Here is a 26,703-nt window from a genome sequence, read left to right as displayed (position 1 = left end):
CCATCTGTACTTGTCACCATGGAATGTGCAGCAATGTGGTGTAGGGTGTCCCCCATCTCTTGGACATTTCTAGACACCCGACATCAAAGGCACCAATCAATACAGCAAAAAGAAAATATCTGTTTTCACTATGGCAACCATGGCAACCCATGCATTCTGATCAACCCCTTTTGAGGTAATGCACTGGTTGCTATAGCAAATCCTATGCTGCAGGATGCCATAGCAACAAGAATATTCTTTGATTTTTTTTCTTTATAAGACCCATCATGAAATAGTTTTGGGCTAAAGACCAAACTGTTTTGCACCAGTCTGTTTTTCCCAATATTCACAGGTTTCAGATTTGGAGCTCCATTGGGGCAAAACAGAAGTATGTGTACAGTTGCACTGATCCTTTTACAATATTGTATTAATTGAAGTACTTCCTTTGGCTCCTATGGACTGATTGCTAGACTTTAAAACCAGCTTGCAATTACAATCAAACACAATGAAACAGTCTCATCTGATTTACACTGGTGTAAGTGTATGGTAACTCCAGCTTCAGTGAAGATCCCCAAAGTTTAGACTGGTGTAGATAAGAGAATTTGATTCAGCCTCTCAAAAGTGGAACTTTTGTAGCCTGCCACTTGTTTTTGTGTTTGATAACAGATAACAGCTTAGGATAGCAGCAGGCCTACTTATTCCATGGGCCTGCTTTCAGAGAGGGATGTTACCATGTGAGTGAACTGTGTCCACAGACTTGAAGCTCAGGGCTTCACACCAACTGCCCTCAGGGCATGTCAGCCTTGTCACCAGCTGACACACAAAGATCTGTGCTCCTTGGGCAGAGAGCTTCCCTTGTCCTGCACCAATGCCCTAGGCACAAATTTTTCTTCACCTCTTAGCTGGTGAGGCTGAGGTTGGGAGTCACCCTCCTAGCTACGTGCCACTGCTGATCAACATGCTTAAGTTACTAAAGTAAACCTACAGTCCTCTTGGGGGTCTGCTAGTGATCCGAAGACTCACAAGAATTGGGACCCATGTGTATGTGGCACTGCATAGTGAGAAGCAGTCTGACCACTGTACAGCAGAAACTGTTTCAGTCTGCAAAGGAAGAGAATTGATATTCATATTCTGCATCTTTAGCTTCTCTCTACTCATGTCTTTAGTGATAAAGAGGTGATACCTGATTTGAACACTTACTTGACTCCATAACTTGCTGTATATGACTCGCCTCTGCCATAGGTCATCCTAGTTTCAGCTGGGATAGAGTTAATTTTCTTCACAGTAGCTGGTACAGTGATGTGGATTTAGGATGAGAGTAACTGGTAACAGCCTGATGTTTAGCTGTTGCTAAGTTGTGCTTATCCTAAGTCAAGGCCTTCTCATCTCCTTATGCCGTCCCACCAGTGAATAGGCTGGGGGCACAGGATGCTGGAAGAAGACACAGCTGGGACAGCTGACCAAAGCTGGCCAAAGGGATATTCCATACCATGTGATGTGCTCAGTATAGAAAGTAGGTGTAAACCTGGACGATTGTTGCTGCTCAGGAAATATTTGGGCATTGATCAGTGGGTGGTAAGCAATTGCATTGTGCAACAATTGTTTGTATATTCTAATTCTCCTATTATTATTATTGATGTTATTATTAATATTATTAATGTTAATATTGTGTTTTCCTTTTCAATCCTATTAAACTGCCTATATTTCAATTTAGCATTTTTTTTTCCCTTCTGAGTCTGTCTTTCATCCCACTGCAGGTCCAGGAGTGAGCAAGTGGATGTGTGGTGTTTAACCGCCTGGCAGGTTAAAACACAACATACAGTCAAATACTCAATTGTTCACAAAGGTATGTGGGTTGCAAATGCTGCTGTGGTGTGAGAATTCAAAAAAGAGTTTGAGAAAAGAGTTTTAGGAAAAAAGTTAAAAAAGTGCATTTGCTTTTTCAAACTACTCTGAGACAATTGATATTGAAATATTCCTTCTACCTACCAGCCTTAACAAATTTTAGTGCTTTTCTAGCTTGGGGCCCAGGGAAAATGTGTTTTACATTAAGGATAAGGTTGGGCTTTTTTGATTGTATATGCTGTGAGCATGACAAATTCTACTCAGTGTGTTTCCTGGAACTGTTGTACACTGAACTGTTTAAAACATTTCCCGGAATTATTACCGGTGATCTTTAGCGACTAACTAACACCTTGTGAATGCTACAGTAAAAAGCCCCACAAAGCTGTTAGGTACGTGCTGACATTCATTGCTTAGTTTCTGAGGGCGACAGATTGAGTCACACCACCAGTGCTTCATTAACTTGTCATCTGTATTGGTTAAAACCTATTGTGCACTGCCAAGTCAGTAACCAAAAAGCAGGTTAAGCTCCCTCTTTTTTTGCAAGACCTTTGAAAGAGGGATACTTCTATGTAGTCTTCATCCACTATTTCATCGTAGAATCATAGAATAGTTAGGGTTGGAAAGGACCTTAAGATCATCTATTTCCAAACCCCCTGCCATGGCCAGGGACACCTCACACTAAACCATCTCACCCAAGGCTCTGTCCAACCTGGCCTTGAACACTGCCAGGGATGGAGCATTCACAACTTCCCTGGGCAACCCATTCCAGTGCCTGATTGTCCTGGGTTCAGCAGTAGCAGTCATTTTTCTCCTTCTTAGTAGCTGGTGCAGTGCTGTGTTTTTGACTTTCGGCCTGGGAACAGTGCTGATAACACCGATGTTTTTGGTTACTGCTCAAATGCTGGGTCTGACCAAGGACTCTCTGAGCCTCATGCTCTGCCAGGGAGGAGGGGAAGCTGGGAGGAAGCAGAGACAGGACACCTGATCCAAACTGACCAAAGAGGTATTCCATACCACAGCACATCATGCCCAGGATGTAACTGGGAGTTACGTGGAAGGGCGCGCTCTGCTCAGTCAGGCTCGTTTTCGGAGGGTGGTATTGTGTTCTCTTCCCTTGTTATTTCTCTAATCATTATTATCATTGGTGGTAGCAGCAGTAGTTTGTGTCATACCTTGGTTACTGGGCTGTTCTTATTTCAACCTCTGGGAGTTACATTCTCTCGATTCTCCTCCCCATCCCTCGTGGGGGGGGGTGGGGGGGGTAGTAAGGGAAGAAATAGCTGGGGGGGTGGTGGGTAGAAACTGTGTGGCTGACTTGCCAACAGGGCTTAAACGACAACACTAATTAATCCATTATTTCCAAAATATTCACATAGGTCTTTGAATCTGTAGAAGTATAGATTGTGTATTGGGTTTGTATGGAAAGTTTTGGTAGCAGGGGGCTACAAAGGTAGCTTCTGTGAGAAAATGCCGGAAGCTGCCCCTGTGTCCAACCGAGCCAATACCAGCTGGCCCTGAGGTGGACCTACCACTGACCGAAGCTGATCCCATCGGCAATGGTGCTAGTGCCTCTGGGACAACATATGTAAGTGGGGGGAGTGTGGGGGGTGTATGTGTGTGCAAACTGTGCAGTTGCAGAGAGTGAAGTGAAAATACGTAAGTGAAGCAGCCCTGCAGACGCCAGGGTCAGTGCAGAAGGAGGGCAGGAGGTATTCCAGGCGCCGAAGCAGAAATTCCCCTGCAGCCTGTGATGCAGACCATGGTGAGGCAGGCTGTTCCGCTGCAACCCATGGAGGACCCCACGCAGGAACAGGGGGATGCCTGGAAGAGGCTGTGAACCCATAGAAAGCCTGTGCTGGAGCAGGTTGTGAGGAGTTGCAGCCTATAGAATGGATTATGTCTGTTGAGGGCTGTCTCCCGTGGGAGGGACCCTAAACTGAAGCAGGGGAAGAGTGTGAGGAGTCCTCCCCTGAGGAGGAAGGGGCAGCAGAGACACCGTGTGGTGGACTGACCACAACCCCTATTTTCCATTCCTTTGCACCACTGGAGGGGAGACGACAGAAAAGTCAGGTGTAAAATTAAGCCCAGGAAGAAAGGGGTGGTAGGAAGGTGTTCTAAGATCTGGGTTGTATTTCTCATTATTCTACTCTGATTTGATTGGTAATAAATTGGACTAATTTTTCCCAAGTCGAGTCTGCTTTGCCCATGATGATAATTGGTGAGTGATCTCTCCTTGTCCTTACCTTGACCCACAGGTCTTTCATTATACTATCTTTCCCCTGTCCTGCTGAGGAGAGCAGTGACAGAGCAGCTTTGGGGGGCACCTGGCATCCAGACAGTGTCAACCCACCACAAGTGCTAGCATTTATTTGATTAAATCAAATAATTCTTCCCTGTGTTGCAGGTTTGCTGTCAGTTGCCATCATGCTGTTGGAAGTGTGTTCCTGGATGTCGACAGCTTAGGGTCCAAGCTGGCAGGCTAACCCTGAGGAGGTGAAATTCATAGTTCCCTTTTCGTGTCGAGAGAAACACAAAGACCTCTATGCTGAACTCCTAGCACCATCACAAGCATAGAGGGGAAATAGTCACTTGAAAGCATACTGGCATGTGTTTGCAATTGCTCCCTGCTTTCACTGCTCTTTTTGCTACATTTAGGATACAATATCCAATATATATAATCTTTTGATTAAGCCATCGGCAGGTCAGGTGGGCAATCACTTTGAAAAGGCATAGGTAGAACAACATCACATATCCTCTGCTAAAATTGCCATCCATGTAATCATGCTATAAAGGAGTCCTAAAAAAGAAAAGAAACACACAACATCTCTTTTGTGGGAGAAAAGCTGCTGCCCCAGGCTAAAAGTTCATGCATATTTGTCTTTACTAGCTGGAGTAGCCCTTTTGATGAGCTTATAATTGTGCAGATGGGAAAAGCAGCCACTTCAAAAGGCTAATATTAACTAGAGCATGCTAGGGAGCAGCACACTAGTGCCAGTGATGACTTATAAATGGAGGATGTGGGATGTATTCTGCTTGACAATGAGAGTTAATGTTTCTGACTAATTTTCCTTGAAGGAATGTTTTCCTCTATTTCAGACTCTAAGCTTATTTGTGTAGCTAAACCCTGCTATAACCAGGATGCTGGCTAAAAACTGTGGACAAAACCCATGCAGTTTCTTTAGGAAATGTTTGCATAAAACGTTTGAGCATATATAGCTGCCATTATCAGGATTAGCAACACTCTCTAAAAACAGTCAAAATAGAGTTTGACATGCAGTCTCCTAAATCTAGGTGGATGAGGCCAAAGAGAAACATCTAACATCTAATCTGTGATGAAAGTCAGAAGTAGTAGTAATACTGGCATTTAAAAATCTTCAGAGGAGTAAGTTAATAAACTTTAGTTTTACAGGAAACTATCATCTATTTTACCATTAAGTCAAATAAATGTCTCCTGAAAATATCTGTACTGGCAGCTAAATTCATTAATCTGCATTTCCCTGAACAGATTCTGCAATAATTAATGGAAGATTAAAAAGTTAGCTATTGTTTTATCACAATTTCACAATTTCACATCTGCACCAGTTTGATTTCAAGAGTATGTCAGGACTTCCTGATATTCCTGTGCTTCATCTCCTAGCTTTTTTTTTCCAAGTCTTTGGCATTAAGATAGGAATATATATATATACCTTTTGCAAAACCATCTGCAAAGAACTTTTCAGTTTTAAAGTCCAGGAAAGGTCTGAAGCTAAAAAAACATACCGCCTTTCCACTTCAGGAGTACCTTCCAGAGGTCCTGAAGATCCATTAGCAGTGCTTTCAAAGTCAGCAGTCAGATTGTGACTTCACTTTAACCACATTTGATTTGCAGCACAGCTCTTCTTGTTTCTGATAGGAATAGTGCTTCAAGTTCCTGGTTGCTGACTCCACAGTTCAACAACAGTTGTTAACAGCAAAGTTTGTGAAGGATCTATATAAGAAACTTTCCTTTGAGTTTGGACATTTTCATTATGTGAGTTACCTCTGAGCAAGGACCAATCTCCTGAATCAAGATGTGGCCTGGATATCTCCGTGTGCAGAGGGAGGATGACTGGGGCACACAGAGGCTAGTCCCCTGTGGGTGCATCAGTGACCAAGTGGTGAGGTGCACTACATTAACAGCTCAGTTCACATGTAGCCAGAGTTACCAGAGGAAATGTGCAAAAGTTTCTGAGAACAGGATCATTTATCTTTGTGAAGTAAAAGCACTTCTTTGGTATCAAAAAGAGCAGAAATACTACTAGGAATGGACAGCAATTATAAATATTTCTAGTTCACAGCATTCTCTAAGTGGCTGCCATATCTTCTGGGTCAGTTTTTCTTCTTATCTACAGCAGTTTAATTCTACAGATTCATTAGTTTCAGGGTAAAATGAAATCAGGAGAATCAGGCTCAAAAATGTTTTTTTCTTTTGATCTGTAACGGGAAAAGAGATTTGTGGCAAAAGGTGCCTTGCAGTTATTCCAGTTTAATTTATGAGTAACTCAAAGCAAGTCAGAGGAATTGGGCTGGTAAGAGATGGGAAATAAATGTTGGGGGTTGGATTCACACTTGTGGAAAAGAGAATTTTTATTACCTTTCTACCAAGGAACACAGCTTTTATTTATGATCCACATGCCCTCCAAAAATTAAGGCTTAATCCAAGTGCAATGAAGAACAGCTTGATCCAGTATCTGGCAACATCCTTTCCAGGAACTAATGCTATAGTTTCCTCCATGGAAGATCTCCTGAGACTGATTTACACTGGGGAAAAAGATGGAAGCAGAAATCAGATATACTCCTTTTCTCTTATGGGAATCTTTCTCTCTCTCTCTGTATGTATGTATTTACATAATACACACGTATGTGCACACATATATGCACACACGCACACACATGCGCGCTTTCCTCAAAACAGCTTCAAAAGTGTTAAAATTTTCATGAGAAATGAAACAAAGATAAGACTTTCCAAACACGAGCCATGTCCCATGACTAAATGTTCTCCCTTTTTATTAGAGTGATGTCTGGTTTTCTGTATAAAGTTCTTGAGTACATCTTCCTAGATAACTGAAACAATTGAGGTTTTCAATTCACTATTCAAGTTTTTGAGCATTTGCTCAACACTTATTCTATTCAAAACAAAGTAAACTCTTGTCTTTGTAGCAAGATTGTAGAGTTAAATTTAGTGTGATGAAGAAAAGTTGGAGTGATGAAGAAATATGAAAGAATATACCTAATATCACAGATGATTTTTACTGTGCAAAAAAGTTTTTACACTGATTCAATGTTTAAAAAATATTATTTGGAACATCAGGTTGCAAAACCAGAAATTCTTTGCAGTAATATGTGATGTGCAGGCAGAAGCTGGTGATCTTGATACCAATATGAACAATTTTTTTAAATTACATTTTTGTGAATAGTTGAAATCTAAAAATGTTACTATAAAAAGAAGGGCACCATACATAGTGTATATGCCCATATTCAAAGCTACTTTTTAAGACAAGGCACAGAGAGAATAAATATATGTATTGAAAGAATACAGGAAAAAAATAATCACCTGAAGTTAGAATTGGAATTTTGATCCCCAACATGAGGACTTAAATGGCACAGAAATTTCAAGTTGCCACAAGTCTTGATGTTAAGAAGATGTAACAAGATATCTCTCTACTACACACACAAAATCCCTGTTTGGTTAACTGAGGGGTTGTGAAGGCAGATCCAGTGCAATTAATACTGAAGAAAATTCCCCATTTGAGGATTTTGTCAAGAGGATTCTTGCAGGTTAGATTACAGCAACATCACCGTTACATTTATATTGTATGTTTTGTTGTAGAGAAATGTGCAGTCTTAGAGCACTGTCTTTGCTAAAAGAAATGTGAAAGGGGAGATAAAGTCCTATTTTCAATAACATGGAAAAAAATTGAAATAGAGTATTTACTCCTAAAGCAATTAGTCATGAAAATAGAAAAAAAGCTCATCACAATACAAGAAATTTAAAAAGTTCTTCGCATAACTTAAATAGAAAATACCTTTGCTTTTTGTGAGATAGTGTTAAGTATGTCTGCTTCTTTCTTCTCTATCTGAGATAGGTAAATATTAAATACAGTTCACCTCAGAGGATCGTTCTAGTTTAAAGTCTGTGTAAACAGGCATGATCAATAATATCTTCAGCCAAATTCACAGACAGTAGAAAGAAAAGCTCCTGACCTTTTTTTTTTTTTTCCCCAGCTAGAGTTATTCAAATATTTGATTTTTTTTTTTTTGTTGATATTTGAGATGAGCCTGAGCTAAACCACTGAATCTTTACATGGTAATCTATTTCTAGCACTTCAGGAAGCTCAATTTTGGACAAACATGTTTTGAGTTCTCTGTTGGTTCCCTATATGTTTGGCATGTAACAGAGAAATGCCCAGGAAAAGGAAATTCAGCAGCATTAAAAGATGAAAGTTTATGGAAAGCAGGTGTCTAAGAAAAAATGCCAGATATAAAAAATAAAATCAAGTTCTTAGTGAATATGTGGCTCTTAAATTATCTGACAGAAAGATGAAAGACTTCCTTAATACCTGGTGAAGAGTTGTTGGCAGCATTTGACTAGCTCTGTGCTGTTGGTAGGGAAATCTGTGGAATTGAAGGCACTTCCTAATAAGATGTGGCAAGGAACTTCCAGACCAGGGACAATCAGCATTCCTGTGAAGTAAGTAACAACTTTCTGAATGAGTAATGAAGAAGAAGGTAAAACTTGGGGATGTCAGGCACTGGGGCATGGTCAGATGAAATGTTCTGGCTGATTTGAAATCACTCTCTGAGATGGTTCTGTGTAAGTGCAAGATTAAAACCCTCAAACTGTGAGTTATTTTAAAAAATCTGTACCATTTTACAGAACTGGATTAACGAGTGATCACTTGCATTGCTACAAATGCAGCATAGCTCTACTTTAGTTACTGAAAGCACTCTGGCCCGGCAGGAGAAAACCATTACCATACCTTTTTAGAAGCATTAAAGTCATCAGAAAAACACAGTAGTCTAAAATGTTACTGTATTTTGAAGAAGAAAACCTTAAGCACAGCCTATTCCCACTCCTTCCTTGAAGGACACTAGTACCTAGTAATTAAACCAGAGAATACCAACGGCTTTCTCACTGTTGGGCCAGAGTGCTTTCAGTAACTAAAGTGGAGCTATGCTGCATTTGCAGCAATGCAAGTAAATTCAAAACCTGTTCTTTTCTTTTAGATGTGTTATAGTTATGGATTACTTTCTTTTGCTAGATGTCCTTCAAAATTTCCTATAAATAGTAATATCTGCATTCATTGCTGTAATGAATATGAACGTGACAGCTCCTTCTTCACGTAGTGTTGTGGAATGTGGACACATTTTTAATACGTTCTTATCTTAACAGGGTAGTAGAAATTGCTTGGCTATTTTATCTTCTTCTGGGCATAAGGAAAAGGATTAGGATTGGCAGAAGTTGGTGGAATACAATTTTGTTTCCAAAGCAGACTTTATTGTTTTAGAAAGATTTTCTAGTGGCTGTTGATAATTCTGTTCTCAAGACCAAGATTGTGAAATGACACATTTTAGTAAGACTTCCTGATTCCTCAGGTATACAGCATAGATTCATATACTAAACTATCATGGAGGGCTACGGAACTAATGACATTTCAAGCATACTAGTTCTATAACCTGCAGAATATCGTGTGTGCTTATACTTAAAATGTGTATATTTCTGTTGCTGCAATGAAGACAAAGGGATAGGGAATCCATGGTCGAAGCAGACATGCCGTTTTCAGCAACTTAAAGCACCAACACCTTTCATTACTCTAGGAATATGAGCGCTTTAAGCTTCATTATATAATTCTGCATATCACATGCTCAGAAAAGAAAGCTGGGAAAGGTGCAGTTAAATACAGGGGTAAATTTTACCTGCTAAATAATATCTGGTCAATTATTTAATCTTTCAAATCATTAATATCATGTTATTTCTAATTTCCTCCTTAAAATGGCTGTTGCATTACGACTTGAAGGGGAGACTTTGAAAATAATGATCTGTTGCTGAATCCCACTTTAGGGCAATTTTGTTAATCTAAGTGCTCTGTCTGAATAATATCAGCCCAAAATATCAATTTAACATTAAGGAAAAAGTCCTTTCAGCTTCCTCCTCACTCTCCTCTCTTACATCCTCTGTTCATTCTGCTTCTCCATGTCTGCTCCATAATTACTTCTGCACCTCTGTAGCCAGTGGTGTGTAACTCATCTGTAACTTGCTTTGCCCACGAGGCATGTGTTATACACAGACTAACAAAAAAAAAAAAAAAAAGAAAAAGAAAAAAGAAATATAGATGAGACATAATGTAAGAAATGAAATAACTCCTGAACCCTCCATCTCACACTAACTTTTAATCCTGCCGAGCTCGCAAACACCAGCGTTTGAGTGTCAGGTGCTGTTTCTCGCGTTGCGCACTGCCACCCGGTGGTCACCGACTGTAAGAAACACCAAACCTGGGTACGGTACCTGCAACGCAGGCTGTCATGAAACAGGCGACAGTTCCCGCAATCATGGCCCTGAGAGCACCACCAGCGATTTCCTTTTTTTTGGAGGGAGCAATGCTTGCTAGGAAGAAAATGAAAGTGTGTGTCAAACATAAGTACATGCAGATATAAAGAAGAGGAACTTGCTGTCTTTTCCACCACAAGAGGAAATCCCCACCCTGCAGTTTGAACCAGGGGAAACAAGAAGGGGAAACAAGACAGTTTTAGCTGGCCATTTGAAGGCCTAGTGCCAATGCTGGCTCTTTCTGTTAAGAAGATGGCTTGTGTATAAAATGCAACTGCAGTTTGCTTCTGCATTTTGCGTGTTTTTGCTGGCTGATGGTGGCTTTCAGCAGCAAACCCCTGGCAGCACGCTGGGGTCTGGCGCTGTGCTGGGTCCTGCTCCTGTGTGCTGGCCCACTGCTGGCACCACAGAGCCCACTAGGCTCCCAGGTAAAGGTGCCTGCCAGAGATTCTGGCTGCCCAGTGAGGAGAACACAAGTTCCTTCAACTTTTCTTTTTCCCTTGAGATCTGAAAAGTTCTTGTGTGTTTTGTTTTTTGTTTTGTTTTGTTTGTTTGTTTGTTTGTTGGTTGTTGTTGTTTTGGTTTTTTTTTTCCCCCTTTAAGACTACTGTGTGTATGTGACACTTTTACAGAAAACAGCCAACTTCTTTCAAACCACCAAGCTGCAGAGATGATTTGATTCTCTCGAAGCCCAAGAGCTGTAGTAGCTCAGGCTCATGGTTTGAGGGCTGGACAAGGAGGCCTGTCTGCAGGGCTTGGTCCCTTCCCCTTGCCCTCAGCCTCTCTTGTAGTACATCCATACCGAAGCCTACACCCCTGTAGGAGCCCTCCCATTCACCATTGGGTGCTGGGTCTTAGGAGAGCAGCTGCTCAGCCCTTAATGCTGCTAAGCTTTAATTATAGCCTGTTCCTTCGGTTATTTTTTTTAGGAGTTGCTTGCTAAATAAATTGTCTTCAAGATGTATTCTTACTCAGGCCTCCTATTACCAGTCCCAGAGAGCCGAAGTTGGCAAACCCACAAAGAGCATAGGTGGCAATGACTTCAGAGCGAACCTGGAAAACAAACACACACCCTGTTGAGTGGTTTGAGGAAGCTCATGCTGATTTAGAGATCAGAAAACATGTCATTGTGGCTCAGGGCTCTGAGTACTGAAATCACTCTGTTTTGCTTGGTTGTTGCCCCAGCATGGGACTTTCAACAGGCTAGGCTCATACTCTTGCTGAGAAGTACCCGCTGCCTTTCTGAGGATTCTTAAACCATGTGATGGTTTTATTTTTCTTGTAATTTGCTGTGCATTGTTGAATTGAGTACTAGTAATTAAAGACAAAAAATAATTCTTCTTACTAGTGGCAATTTATCTTTTGTTTTCTGAAGGCATGAGTCAGAAAACTTTAACTCAGCATATTGTCTATAGCTGGACTGCCTCTATAGCACTGCTGAAGCCTCAAGGTTAGGCATTTATCCCTGACTTCTTTGTCCCTGAGCAAGCAGAGGGCTCCCTGTGCAAACCTGCTCTGTGTGTGTGTCATCCTGTGCACAGAAGAGGGAAAGGGTAATCGGTCTTATAGAGAGTGGGCCCTTTGATGTGATAACAGCAGAGGGTCATTATGATTTTGCAGTCCCCATTAGCAGCTTATTTCCTTCCTCACTTCAGACACCATCCTCCCCTTGGGCAACACCAGCTCAGTCTGGACTTCAGACTAGAGCAAGGCTGGTTTAGCATTTCTTCCCATGGAGGGACCCCTCTTGGGACACAAAATCACTTTGAGTGAAATGGGGCTGAAAATCTTGAAAACCTTCAGAAGAATGTGGTTCTAACATTTTGGGAAAGGAGAAAATCTATCTCAGCAAATGGATTTTTATCCCCCCTTGACAGCTTTCAGCTCCTAATTACTGTGATTTAGACACAAGCTGAAGATGCCTGAGTGAGTATTCTAACAGGTTTCTTGTTTGTTAGAAGCTTTTGTTTCCATTCCTGTTTTATGAAGACTGATTTGTAGATATTTTCAATCAGTCTGTGCATATGCAGGAAAATGCTTTTCAAGTGCCCACTCTATCCGCTTTTCCTAGAAAAGACTTTATGTGCTGTGATTTTCCGGCTTTCATTTGAACTTTCCTAGGTCTGAAAACAGGAAGCCTTATTACTAGTGACTCAGGTGAGTAAGGTCTGAAGGCCACTTGTTTGCATACTCTGAAAGTGACTGGATGTATTAGATAGTTCTGAAGCTAAAGAGAAATTAAAAAAAGGAAATGAAGCGTAATCTCAGCTGAATTTTGCAGCAATTAAAATGGTTACTGGGCAATTTTTCCTTATGTTATGAATCAAAGTTATTTTTATATCTCACAGTTTTTTATCATGGAATTAAATACAGCTCTTCATAGTTATTAGAAGTGAACGTAGAAGTTCTATGAGAAAAAAAAAAAAGAGAAAAAGAAGATGAAATGCAATTGATGGGATCTGCATCTTAAGGCTGACTTCCAGATTAAAAAAACACTGCTCTTCACTCATTCAGCAGTTCAGACCCATATTCCAGTTGTAGAACATTACATGAGTACATCAGGGTAGATCAAAACACTATCTATCTAGCCCAGGATCCTATTTCCAGTATTTCCAGGAAGGGTAATGGACGCTCAAGCAGACATGGGCAGTAACATGTTTTTGGTTTTGTGTAGAAGGCAGGTATCCACAGCAGTTTAACTGACAATTAGAAGCTGTACAAAGGAACGCTTCCTAATCAGGGGTCCTCTACAATGGCAATTTGTCTTGATTTGAGGAAGAAAAGCCAGTGAAGCTGCAAAAAGACAGATGTCAGGTTTTTCATTGCTTGTGCTTGGAAGGAGTCAAAATTCAGTGCAGGTTGATGCCAGACAGAAGAATAGTTATGGCAACAAAAGTCAGCCTTGATCACTGCATGCTCTTTGCCTCTGTGCACACACCTAGGATGCCCTTTGTGTTGCCATTCTCCAGATTACTTCTTCTGGGATTATGCATACTTTTGAGTGTATCTGGGTGGATGTGTGAATAAGAGCAGGCCCAGGCTTTAGCTGGAAATCCACATGCAAACTAACTTTCATTTGACAGTTGAAACAAATTGGTTGGACTCAGTGTGGCAAGGGAGGTGTATGCCATGTAATACATATCTTTAATCTCTGACCCCTGTACAGGGGATAATAACCTCTAGCAGACTTGTGCCAGTAATATCTTAAAGGCTATTAGCTAAAGCTTGCTGGATTTCTCTCTTAGCTTGAAGTTTAATTCCTGGCTTAACCTCTGCAGGCAGGAGGATTCTCCAATTTGCCCAGGATTTTTTTGGGAGTGTATCTCGTAGGGAAGTGATAGCTAAGAGTGCAGTAAGAAGACACCTTGAAGACAGACTTCATCTTAAGCACAGTGTCTTGTGGGACATTACATGTTCCTCAAAACTATGCTTTTCTTCTGCTATGTTTGTTTGAAATAGCTAGTGTGCTGACAGTCATGGCAGCCTCACAAAGCAATGCTGCATTTTAGCAACTGAACTATGTCACTGAAAGACACACTTTAGAGTAATATGCAACCATTATCCCTTTATGTCCATATTAAAAAATATGTTGAGTTCCAGCAGAAAACTATTAGATCCCACAAATCTGTACAAAAAAAAATAAAAATGTTACTTACAGTCATGTACTGTTTCACACCATTAATGTACATGCTCCCACCCTTTTCTCGGTTGTGAATCAGTTGTGAGAGGCGCTCATAAGCCACAAATTCATTGAAGAAAGTTTTGTAACCTAGTAGTCCACCAACAATAAAACTGTCTTCCCAGTCTACCCCCATCATGAAAGACAATGGCATGAAGACATAGGCACAAATGTTCTGCAAAATATATAAGAGAAAGCAGGTCAAAAGTTCAAAGAACAAAGGTATATGATAAGTTCCCTAAACCTAAAATAAAGATGGTTTTCTTTCAGCAGAGGAAACTTGGCCTTGAGTTCTTACTGCCAACACATGTGGGAGACTGAAGGTTTTCAATAGTGAAATATGCTTGAGTAACTTCTAAAGGACTAACCCGAAATCTAGAAAGTAATTTGAAATGTCCCTAATTTTGAAAAGAACTGAAGTCTAGTTCTTCTGATGATTAAATCAAGTGTGTTAATGAACACGCCTAATTACCAGGTTATTGGACTCCAACTGGTGTAAACAAGAATTGTCTCTGCATAAAAGCTGACACAATTATTGCATAAAACTTTTTTTCTAGCATTAAAAGTTTTATTCAATATGGTTTATTTATATGAGAGAAAATAACTCTGGCTGTGAAAGGGTTTTGTCGCATTGTCCTTAGTGAACGTAACTGAGATGTTTAAGTTGTTCCTACTCCTGGTTTCTCTGTCCACGAAAGACTACACATTAGTGTCTCTCAAAAGGAACAGATGGTTGAATGCAGCATGTCTATGGGTCTCAGGTCCTTATGGTTTATCTATCTGTCCAAATCTTACTCCATCAGCAGTTATTAAAACACCAGCCCTTGCATGAGTGTGGCTGAGGTATGCATACTTGATGTATGGGTGTCTGCAGTGGGATAATCTGTGGAAGCTGTGCATGGTAACATCTTAATATTGCTGAAATCACGTGTGCTCTGAGTATCTATTCACTTCTACAGCACCTTTACTGCAATGTTATATCCGTGTTTCACAAAGGACTGTTATTAGAAGCTTGCAGAACAAAAAGTCCCAAACTGTTGAACCAAGATTGTTGTATTGGATCAAAAATTATATGTAGACCTAGGTAAACAAAAGAAGTCCTGTTTAAAACCTGTTTGCTCAGCTGAGTGCTCAGGGTGCAGTTTTACAATATAATTGTGTTGAGAAATAAGTGGTATTAAGCATGGGTTCAGACAAGTCCTTCCTTGCCCCAGTGTCCTTATCTAGCAGAAGCTAATGAGCATTAAAGGCTTGATGGGGCTCTGAAGCTAAAGCCACTCTAAAGTTTAGCTGAATGTTAACAGCCTGGGAATTGTGTAACTGACTTGGCATCTGCTGCAATGCCAAGTCAGAGGAGGTAGGTATAAGCATACAATGATCTGTAAACATACTCTGCTAGTTAGCAAGAACCACAGGGTGAAGCTATACATGGATTAATGGATATAGAAATATTTACATGGCAACAGTTTTCCTTTGGCTGTAAAAATATTTTTCAGAAGCATGCACACAAAAATATATGGTCTTAGACCATATTAAAACACAACAACAAAAACCCCACCAACCAACCAACCAACCAAACAAAAACCAACTAACCATACAGGCACTTAATTTGAGAAAGGCAAATTATACATATATATAAGCTGCATGAAGGACTTGAAAGACCAGATCATCATACCTCAAAATTCAGCTGTGGATAGTCAAACAGACTGCCCACCCAAGACAGGGCTGAGTCAAGGAAAGCTAGCATGGCAAGGAAGGAGATCAGATTCACTGCGATATTTGCTACCAGCAGAATGGAGGTAGAAGCACCTTGACTGGCTGCTTCAAGTAGGTTCTTTGATTCACTTTATTAACATAAAAAAAAAAAAAAAAAAAAAAGAGAGAAAAAAGAGTGTGAACAATTTTTAATTCAAAAACAAATCATAGATTGAAAAGTTACATTGACTTAATTTGAAATCTACTACTGAAGCTGTCTGTTCACTCACAAGAGAAATAGTGATTATGTTGAGTAAGTTCTTGATCTTGATCCTTTTGAGAGCCACTGAGGGTGTATGTTTTTGGTGCCCTGAGAATGAATTCTGGCACATTTGGGGTTGGGCAAGGTCTGGTTCAGGTCACAGTACTGTGATTGCCTGTCCTCCACTGGGACAAGGGAGTGGGCACCACTCTTCTTCCAGGCAACCCTTGCACAGATGTCTGGGCTCTTCAGGTGTCTGGGCTCTTCAGGAACGGCTTCTTACAAGCTTTTTTGCTTTGCCTGTTCTCAACACAAGTGAGTCTCCCTACAGATGGGCAACAAGTTCACTGCTGTCATCGTTGAAATGCTTGCTCCACTCTCACTTTTGTATGTTTGCATTTACATATTTGTTACGAAGGAAAGACAGCCACAAGGCGTAGGAGAAAACCTCTTGGTGGCTCACCTCAGGTAGGCATTTCCCTCTTTCTTTGGAGAGTTTACTGTCTGGCCCAGGTCCTTGGCATCTCTGTGCCTGTCCCAGTGAGTAGTGATAACCTCCATACATTGTACTGGGACATGCTGCACCTGAATTCACAAACTACTAATTTGGGGTGTGTTGGTGTGCCATTGATTTATTGCTTGCAAATCTACTGTGTGCTACCTCTGAAGCTTATGTGCAAGGAGTTATTTTTCCAAATCTCATTTGTGCATGAGTATTACTATTAACTAGATCTTATATCGGCTTACCCTTTTGCCACCCGCAGCCCACTCAGAGTTACTGTAGGCTTTTCAGTTTCAGGCCAGAATAATTTTGAAGTGGCTAATGACGCTGGTGCTGACATGACGGAAGCAGTCAGTAGGTGGGAGGCAGAAACCTGAAATTCCAGTTGACAGAAAATAAGCACGACATGGAAGAAAGAGATTGAAATTTTTAGATGCTTGGATGATTTTTCTACAGGGGGTCATTAAAAAATTCACATTGCTCAGATGGAAGAAAATGAGCAATACAGGAGAAAACCAACTTGACTCAGGAAAAATCTAGGTAGTGGAAAGTATGGACTAATTTTCCAAGAGGCAAACTACTTCACTTCTGAGTAGTGGCAAGCCTGAAGGCAAAACAAAAAAAAAAAGCTGTGTCCGTTGAGTGTGGTTGGGTGTAGCAATAGCAGAGCAGGTAAGCAAGAGTCAGCCTTCCTTAAGACCCCCTGTATCATTTGCAGTGGGACAAAATTGATTTTGTCTTTTGAAGTTGTGTTAAAAAAAAAAAAAATTACCTGCTCTAACATAAATTCTATTCTCCTTTCACTCCTTATTACACAAATTTCTACGCAAAACAACTTCTTCACGAACTTCTGCTGTCTTTCTATCTCTCCTTTTCTTCTCTTGAATTGGCCTTTTTGACCAATACTCACATCTTGCCTCTGCCTCCCCAGTGTATGTTATTCAGATATGGAACTAACATATTTATCAACCATCCCCCAGTGACTCTGATCATAAATCACACCTTTAACCCTGTTCTGGCTTTGTGTTTCCAGCCCCTTAGCAGACAAGTCATTTACTACCTTCATTTGTAAAGCTTCACTAGAACCTCAGTCACAAGTTAACCCTTTAAGCTCATATGGCTAGCAATAGTTCCTGCAGAACTTTGTATCACTGCAACAGAAGTGAGGGAGTTGTTCAGTTAGTAAGTATATTCCACGTGTTACTTCATGTGGACTATAGGAAAATATGCAAATAAATCATTTCCTTGCAGCTATGGCAGGAATTCTGTCTGTATTACAAGCAGAAGTTTGTGCTACTTAGTATCTTCAGCATCAGATCCTGGTATCCATTTTACTGTCGGAAGACATGGGATTTCTCTGGTTCATTCCTTCATTAAAAAAATAAAAAAAAAGATATGGGAATGACTCAGGTGTACTTGCAAAGCATTTTAGCTGGACTTCCATACTTACATGATTTCAGATAAACAGCATATTTTCCAGTTCTCTTTCTCTGTCTTACCCCAAAAGAAATGTATGCTCCTAAAACACTTCCAGCAATTGTTGAGAATCCTGCTGTCATGACTGCATGGAGTTCAGATTTGGTGATGTATGGTAAGTAGGGCCGTACCAGGAGAGGAGACTCTGTCTGGAAGCAAAAAACAACTACCAAATTAAGAACTTCCTCTTAAAACCTCAGAGGTTGTTTTTTTAATAGGGCATCACAATTTCTTAGGTGTCTTTGACTAATTAATCTTATTGCTAATGAGTGCTCTAATAAGTTGGGTTTGATTCTGTTTTTTACACCAAGATAGAAAATCGTACTAACATCCATCTTGTCTGAAGAGAATTCTGTCTGGTTTGCTGTCTCCCCGATGGCCCAATGAAATTGGCAAGAAATCCTAATCCAATTAATTCTGCCTGAATTAGGTACAGCCAGAGGCAAGGCTGTGCATCAGGTGAAATAGATGTACCATTCACTACAGGCAGCTTAAAGCTCCCAGCTTCTCTGCCATGTGTGTGAGCACATCCTGGAGGCAGTGTCATACAGAGGTACTAGTTTAAATCTTGAAGCAGGTACAGTGATGCACCACTGCTAAACAACTGATATGCTAATGTTGCTGTTGGGCTTGGATGCTACATATTGATCTTTCCACATTGTTTTGAAGCCTGGGACAGACACTGCTGTAGTGCAGGTTTAAAGTATTTCCTATTAAAATGGACTGCTAGATTCTGTCACATGCTTTGTGACCTACATTTATGCTTGACTTTCTGTTGGGAAAACATGGTACCCAGCTGTGCATTGCTGACGACACATGAATATTCTCAGATTCTGGAAATCAACCACCGGTCCTGCTGTATTGGAGTCCTGACTTATTATGAAATTATGATTTTTTTATACACAGATGCATGCGGAGCAGCAGTATTCCACAATATTTAGTTACCCTGTGCTAGCATGTTTTTCTGTGTTCCAACTCACCTGTCCCACAAATATGTTACCTGCAGCTACCAGAGACTCAACAGGAGTTGTCCCCATGAAAATCTGCATTATCCAACCAACCTAAAATGATTAAAAAATTAAAAAAGAAACAAACCACATTGGTCTGCCTATTCCATGCACTTCTTGAATTAATTAATATAAGCATTCTGAGACACCTTACAATATTTCATGTTAATAATTTCGGCTTCAAGATGTGGCACATTAATTTAATAGTAATATTTAGAAATAAGCCAAGAATAATTGAACAGAATCGAGAGTACCCCAGGCTCCTCCCGGGCACTAAATAGTTAAGCTAAATCAGTCAAAGCAGAATTTTGATATGTCCTTACTACTTATGCACCTGTCCAAAGGGACTTATAGCATATGAAGGGAAAAAATGTGAAATTTAGATTAAAGCTAAAAATGCTAAAAAAAAAAAAAAAAAAAAAAGTTAAAAATGCCTCATAGAAAATTTAGCATGTTATTTCAGATAGGTTAGATTTGTGATGTTTATAACAATCTTGTGAATGAGGATGACAGAAGACTCTTAAAGAGTATCTTTAAGTAAGGTTTAACTACCACCATGCGGGAAGATCTTTTCCCCCATATAGTAAGTTTGTTGGGTGGACAGGGCAAGAAGTGGACTTTCTGTGAACTTATCTTCGTGGACACTGACGGTGGACAGAAGACCTGACAGAAACAAACACTTAGATCTTGAGGTGAGGAACTGGCCTCTGATCATAGCCTGAGGATCTGTGATAGGAAGGTATGTGCAATTGTTACTTCAATGTTTAGTAGAAAGCAGAAATCTAATGTCTGTGATGTAACCTCCATCTTGTACTTTGTGAGCTGTGAAAGGGGTAGGCAGAAAGGCAGATTTAAGCAAGTATGATGTGTGAGGAATGCTAAAGCTAGCCAGACAAATCTGACAATTACTGTGATGTTAGCAATACAACCAGGATGGTGGCAGGAAAGCGTGCTATGTGATGCCAATTAGGAATTTACAGTGGTAATATTTAGAACTATTTCTGGGTTAAAAATGAACAACCACTTTTCATATGTCGCCCCTGAGCAGCTTGGTGCTGCTACAGCTCGTCTGCATGTGTTCAAAAAGTGTACCATACTAGTCAAATGAGTACCTACTGGCAAAAAATTCATACCTTTCCAACAAGCCACTGCATGAATCCAATGTGGTAAAGCATAGACATCACTGTGCTGAAGAAAACCACGATAGGCAGGACCTGATTTGGAGACACAAAATCATTAACACTTCTAGAGAGGTTTTCCTTGATTCTGTAGGCCATTTAATTTTTGAAAAGAAAAAGGGGTCATGTTTTTGAAGATACACTTAAAAGTGTTGAAAACTCATCATTAAGTTTACACTTATACTGTAAATTTTTTAACCTTCTAGCTCATTGTTTATGTTTGTGCCAGAATTAACTATTTTTTCATGTATCTACATAGTTTTCTAACAGGATTGCAGTAATTTTGAAACTGTCTGGTTTAGCATGATATACATTAATTTCAAGCTGTGTTTAAGACAGCTCAAATATTTACTGGGCAATGGCATCTATGAAGATGTGGATATGTACATCTGTAGACTGAAAACCAGGAGCAGAAATATATACAATGGGACTGTGGTGTAGAATTCAGAGCTCAGTTTCTCTGTGTCTGTGCTTAAAAAATAGTTTAGACTCCTACATAAACAGAAGTTGAAGAGTTTTTGATTGGGATTGTAGCTGACTTAGTTTCACAGAATTGAGGGCAGCTTCCTTACAAAGCCCATACTGTGTAGCTGCCTTTTAATAGTACACTATAGAAAAATCCCCTTTTATTCTACTCATGACATTAATTATAATGCCAATGAAGAGTATTCAAGAGCTCTTAGCTGTACACAGATGCAGAATCTGCTTAAAAACAAATTCACAGGTGTATATCTATTAAATATAAGAACTGAATATGTCTTTTTCAGGAGAGACTGAAAGAAAAATATTTTCCTTATGTAATTTAAAGGAATTGCATGAATGGCTAACTCATTGTCTGGTGGATTATTACATGTGTTGTTTCTTCATACTGAATAAAACTAACATCACTTGATTCTCAAGCATGTTAAATGCACAGGATCTCAGCAGTTAACATGCTGAGAGTTACATACAAACAAAAAAAAAAAACTCCAAAAGGCTCACAATTAGGCAGACAGATTTGTTGCAGTTAAAACAGTACCGCTAACACTAGGAAGCTTTTATGTGTGTTCAGCTGAGGCATAATTCGTTATCAATAAAAGCAAGGAACAGAATGAAAAATAAAACCAAAACACTTTGTTAGTTTAGACCTTTTTGTTAAATAGAAGTTATGCCTTTCTAGAGGAGAGTTATTACTATCAGCAATTTTGATAAATGTTTGGAAACTCAGTTTAGATGACCAGAAACTTTCACTGAAAGGAGAAAGTGCAATTCACAGATATTGTTGTGCTCTTCAGGAAGTTATATCTATCTAATAAAAACAAAAAGTTAGTATTACTTTAGTTTGATTTTGTGATCCTTTGAGCAATCCTCTAGGGGTAGTTTGCCATGCAGTGATGGCAGAAAGTTTGGTTCAGAAAGCCGTAGTTTAGTTCAGTTCATCTTCTCCCCTGCCTTTTCTCTCCTGCCATTTCCCCTCCTTGTTCCTAAATATTTTTAGACATGAAAGTACCTTTGATAACTTTAAAACGTGCTTTTCTGTTTTTTTGCAGTTGCAGGCATTTCTGAATGAAGTATTATTCTTTACAAAACAGGGAATTTGCTTTTCAGTAGTGATCTTTTGTGTATTGATTGCATAAAGAAACTGGGGACTATTTTGTAACTAAGCACTCCTACCTAAATCCCCAGTGACTTAATGTGGTACCTATTATGTTATGTCTTCATCAGAAAGGCGTAGAAACCATTTAAGAGGTAAGTAACGGTAATGAGTTGTCATGTCCAGGCTACCTTTTATGAAAGGCGTAACAAAACCACACCAAAAGCACTGCCAAATTATTACTCTAAAATAAGCAGAACATAAAAAGAACTTGCAAGATGTCACATTGCAGCCAGTTTTCAATTGTGTGGTCTGCAGAGATAAACACAATGAAACACACTTAAGATGAAACAACTAGTCCATCTGAGGGGAAAAAAAACCCAACAAACCACTTCTTAGAAAACTTTTTTTTAAAAGTAAAAACCACTTTATTCAAACAACCCCACTTTCACACAAAGGCTTCCCATAGTGTTAATACTCTGAAGTGTTAAGTCAGTGGTTTTCAATCTTGGGAGAGAGGAGAAAACAGCCTCAAGAAAACTGCTTCTGTCCCCCGTCTATATGGAGTGGCCATCTTCTCTCCACAAGCCCCAAGAGGACTTTCACCTTTCTGCAGGGCCTACGGGGGGCTGCATTTTGTGGGAGAGACAAGAGTGGTAAAACAGATGCAGGAGCATCTTCTCCCACTCCCAATCCACTCCTTCGCCTTCTTTGCCATGCCAGAACCATGGGACTAGGTGGCACAGGGTCAGTAACAGAGGGCTCCCTCTGAGGGTGTTAGGGCTTGGGTAGCAGGGCATGCATGCTCAGGCAACACCTCTATGGTTAAGAGCTGTGCAGGAACATGGGAGAGCAAGAGGAAAGCTGCTCCAGGGTCTGGCACTGGTGAAGCATCTAAAGGGTGAAGGGACACCAGGCTAGCAGCAGGCCTGGGGAAGATGAAAGAATCCCAGCCTTACTAGAGCTCCAGGTACAATATATAAGTTATTGAGGAAGCAAACAGACCATTCAAACCTTTGTAGTTGAGGAGGAGTCTGGAGGACTAGGGAATTGGGTGAGGAGCCTGGGGGAAGGGCTGTTGGGAATAAAGGAAGCACAACGATGATCTTAAGGAGTCTTGAGAATATCTTTTTTCTGTAACTTTAGGGCTGTCAAACACATTGTGTACAGCAGGGGTAGGGCATGGTGCAACATCAGCCTTAATTGGCAGTGTTTCTTCTGTTGGCTAAATGTGAGATATACTTGTAAATAATAGGTCAAAAGTCCCCTTTGGTTTTTCTTTTTCTTTTCCAAAAGCGTGCACTGGTTGCAAGAAATTGCTTTAAGGAAAGAAAAGCTCTTAAAACTCATTCTTCTGTCTCATGGACTCCCAGTTCCTTCTTTCTGCTGGAGTGCTCTTATTCTCTGAGTGAAAAGTTTGCCACAAAGATGCAGTTACTCTGAACAGGGATGACAAAGAGATTGTCTCCGACTTGCTTCTGCTGTTAAAAAATTCATCAGTTTTATTCGGATGTACACACACCATCACAGGCTGTAATGACAGCTGTCAACCCAGAGAAAGTGGGGAGAGAACCACAAAAGGAAATACGGGAGAGAAGTCAGATGAACCTCAGCTGTAGCAAAAGCCTACTCCTCAAAAAGGGTTAGGGTATTTCCATATAGAAGTGGGTGTGTCCCACATTGTAATTATACCTGCACGATTAAACCACTAGAATTCCCTTTGTGGACAAACTTGTGTGGAAGGTTAGCCTCCAATATGTATAGTTCCTGATATCTACTACATACCTTTAAATAGTCAAGTTTTAGCTTTAACTGATGAATAATTTAATGAGCATGTGGAAAAATCCCACATTTCAATGGAGAACTCGTATCAAAGTGCTCTTTAGAATTATACCTATGTGGCCTATCAGTGTTGCAGTTCATGCTTCCCACAAAGCAATCTCTAAGAAAATAAATTCTTTAATTTCTATTTTTTAATAAACTGGCTTATTTCATACTTCTTATCTGTGCTGCAATATGGTTTGACCTTACTAAAGAGCTGCTTTCGTGGTTACTGCCTATGTTACATGCAGGGAGGGAGTTGAAGCTGTCGGCTGCCCACAACTCCTCTCCAATTTGTGGCTTGATGTTCAGCTTTTTCCTTACATTCCTTTAAAGAAGTTGCTATTGACGTTTAAGGAACATCCTGATTTCAGACACTCCTGCAGCCTGACCTTCAAAACAAAGCCTTTCTCAGGGAGTCATACTCTTCCTGGCATAGAAAGATACTGATATAACAAAAGTCTAATTTCCGGCTTGCTGGAAGCAGACTTTGCCTTTTGCAATCAACAGGATAGATGACTTAGTTCTAAGAGTTTTTTTCCATCTACTTAAATACTTGGGTGCACTTGTTTACATGGACAAGTGTTCTTTTTTAGAACTCTGCAACCCTGCGTCTGCATATACAGAAATCTGCATTTAAACTAACCCAATTTAAGCATACAAATGCATGTATTTATGACTAATTAGTGCTTCCAAGACTATGCACTCAAAGTCTGTTGTGGGCCTGTAGTCTGTAGTCTGGTCAGAATGCCCAGCGGGTGCATGCAAGAGATGTGTATGTGCTGGTAACTGTATTCATCTAAGCAGAAAACTGAGGTTTTCCCTGCATACTGCTAAGGATGCAGTATGGATACACCTGGGCTCTGACACTTTTCCTGTGAAGACATACCCTATCACTTGCCTACTCTCCATCAACAACTAAGCTGAGACTGAGATTCTTCTCTTCTATGGGGCACTTTGAAATCTCTTGGAGAAAGATTTGGACAGCTCAGTGGTACATACAAACCTCACGAAATATCTGGAAGATACAAAAAGCACTTTTGACCATCTAAATCTCAAAATAAATGACAAGTGTTTCAGGAGAGAATAGGCTGGCTGTCACTCACAGACACTGGAAACAATAAGTCTCTTTCCACAAGACGAGCAGATGAAGCATGTTTTGATGGAGCTGTGCACTTATCTGCCACTCTGTTTACCATATATATTCTCATATCAAGATGTGCAGCTCTGAAAACCAACTCGTGGGTTTGTTATAATCTACTTGTCCTTGTTAGCTTGTTCTAGACATTCCACATGTCTTTTGCTGACTTATCCCATAGAATAAGGCTGATGGATGTGTGCACGCACAGAAGCAAACTTTTGACTGTCTGGTTCCTAGTTATGGCTTTAGTCAGCAGAGTGCTTTGCATCACCAAAAGCATTAAAAAACCATCTCGAAAAAAATCATATTCATAAAGCATTGAGGAAAGCCGCATGAATATCACTGGGGGTGTGAATTAAACATTTTCATCCCCAAAATATGGAATTATGAATGCAAGCTGTCATTTGAATGCTCAATAGAGTAAAGGTGAGAGGAGACTGGAAAGTGAAACAAAAGTTACAGAAATGCTGCAATGAAAATATAATTTATGTTTCTTGCTGAAATGCTTGTTTTTGTTTCCCCATTAAGATGTTCTGACTATTCTTAGTAGTAGCATATTCTGCAGGTCCCATTTTCTTTCTGAAGTACTGAAAGAGCTAAGTGTGAAATATCACCTACAGAAAAATGAAGATAAAAGGCGTGTAAGCCCAAGGCTGTGTGTCTGCAATACCAGACAGATTAATACCAGACAGGTCTCTGAAAAAGTCCCTATACATTTCTCATAGTTGGGTGTGGTTTTCTGTTTCAGTTTTTGCTTGCTTGTTTTGGTGGTTGTGCTGGTTTGTGTGTGTGCAGTTTCTGTTTGTTTCTGTGGGGTTTTTGGTGTGTATTTTTTTTATGTTCTTGATTCCAGCCTAAGCAGGCGTTATGTCATGGGCTATATGTGGAGCAAAAGCAGACCGGCTGCTGGTGCAGGTTAGAGAGCACAGAGCACGTAAGCTGTATTTGGGCAGTTTTTCAACAGGGTGTTTTAAGGGAGAGTTGGGAAATCTCCCTGGGATCTTATTAATATAATAATAATGTAATGTAATCCTTTCTGCTTATACATGGCAGTTTCTACCTCTTCTACCTGGCCTAAGTACACTTTCCACTTCTGCAGGGGCAATAACTGTGAGGTAGTCATCTGCACAGCACTTCAGGATAGCACAGCATAGAGTGGTATAATAGATTTTCTCATGGAGAGGTGGGAAAGATAGACTGGTTTTCCATCACCAGGTAGGAGCCTTTTAACCTGATCCTTGTAGAAACATATACCAAAGTTCTGTCTACTTGCAACACATGTTGTAACAATTAAAGTGTGGCCTAATTTGGTGTATGACTGTAAATAAAAGGGCTTTATGTGGGGTTCCCAAACTCTCTATTCAGAATGTCACACAGTAAAGAAGAGTTTATATCTTAGCTGATTTCTTTGGTGACTGCAGTAGTATCGCAAGACATAAAATGAATTTATTTGCAAGTCATACTGTTCCTTTTTCTGTTGTCTATCTGCCGTGCACAGTATATATAAAACCTGACCTACCTTAAAAGCAAAGAAATGATCCATATATTTCTCACCAAACACAAACTTAGCACCTGTGTCCGAGTACTCCAGAAAAGTCTATGGACAGAAAACAGAGAAAATTAGCCATAAGCTTCATGTGCCTGCCAAAAACTAAGCAAATATTGCTAGTTGTCTTACAGAGATCTGCTGGGGCCCAAGAAGCTTGTGATCTGCTTTGTATGGATCTGAGCTTTACTGACTGTGGATGGCTAAACTGAGTATCTCTGTTCTGTTCTGCCAAGAGCACAGGCTGCTTCAGAGTATTTATATAAACAGCAAGGGCATATTTTCCTGCAGTACCCATCACAATAAAGGCCATAAACTGTATTAGAAGAAGATTTTACTTTTTAATCCTGATACTGCGGTGCATTTCTACACTCCCTCTCATACAAAAAAGTGCAGTAAACAGTACAGTTCAAAATGGAGATGTAGTGGCTGG

At 40.1% G+C, this 26,703-nt stretch overlaps 1 protein-coding gene across 1 annotated transcript in view; it reads right to left on the bottom strand.

Annotated features, from left to right (window-relative positions):
* Positions 1-6,488: 6,488 nt before the first annotated feature.
* SLC28A3 (solute carrier family 28 member 3) overlaps positions 6,489-26,703 on the bottom strand; it is a 41,436-nt gene continuing 21,221 nt past the window's right edge. The window contains exons 8-18 of the mRNA XM_065663859.1: positions 26,244-26,321; positions 20,145-20,225; positions 18,985-19,065; positions 18,028-18,153; positions 16,774-16,901; positions 15,745-15,913; positions 14,047-14,244; positions 11,362-11,443; positions 10,349-10,447; positions 8,403-8,526; positions 6,489-6,603 (exon numbers count right to left, since the gene is read on the bottom strand). Coding sequence (XP_065519931.1) covers positions 6,489-6,603; positions 8,403-8,526; positions 10,349-10,447; positions 11,362-11,443; positions 14,047-14,244; positions 15,745-15,913; positions 16,774-16,901; positions 18,028-18,153; positions 18,985-19,065; positions 20,145-20,225; positions 26,244-26,321 — 1,281 coding nt within the window. The remainder of the gene's footprint in view (positions 6,604-8,402; positions 8,527-10,348; positions 10,448-11,361; positions 11,444-14,046; positions 14,245-15,744; positions 15,914-16,773; positions 16,902-18,027; positions 18,154-18,984; positions 19,066-20,144; positions 20,226-26,243; positions 26,322-26,703) is intronic.

The sequence above is a fragment of the Lathamus discolor genome, chromosome Z (genome assembly GCF_037157495.1).
Source record: "Lathamus discolor isolate bLatDis1 chromosome Z, bLatDis1.hap1, whole genome shotgun sequence".
Taxonomy (NCBI): domain Eukaryota; kingdom Metazoa; phylum Chordata; class Aves; order Psittaciformes; family Psittacidae; genus Lathamus; species Lathamus discolor.
This window is presented reverse-complemented; position numbering and strand designations above follow the sequence as displayed.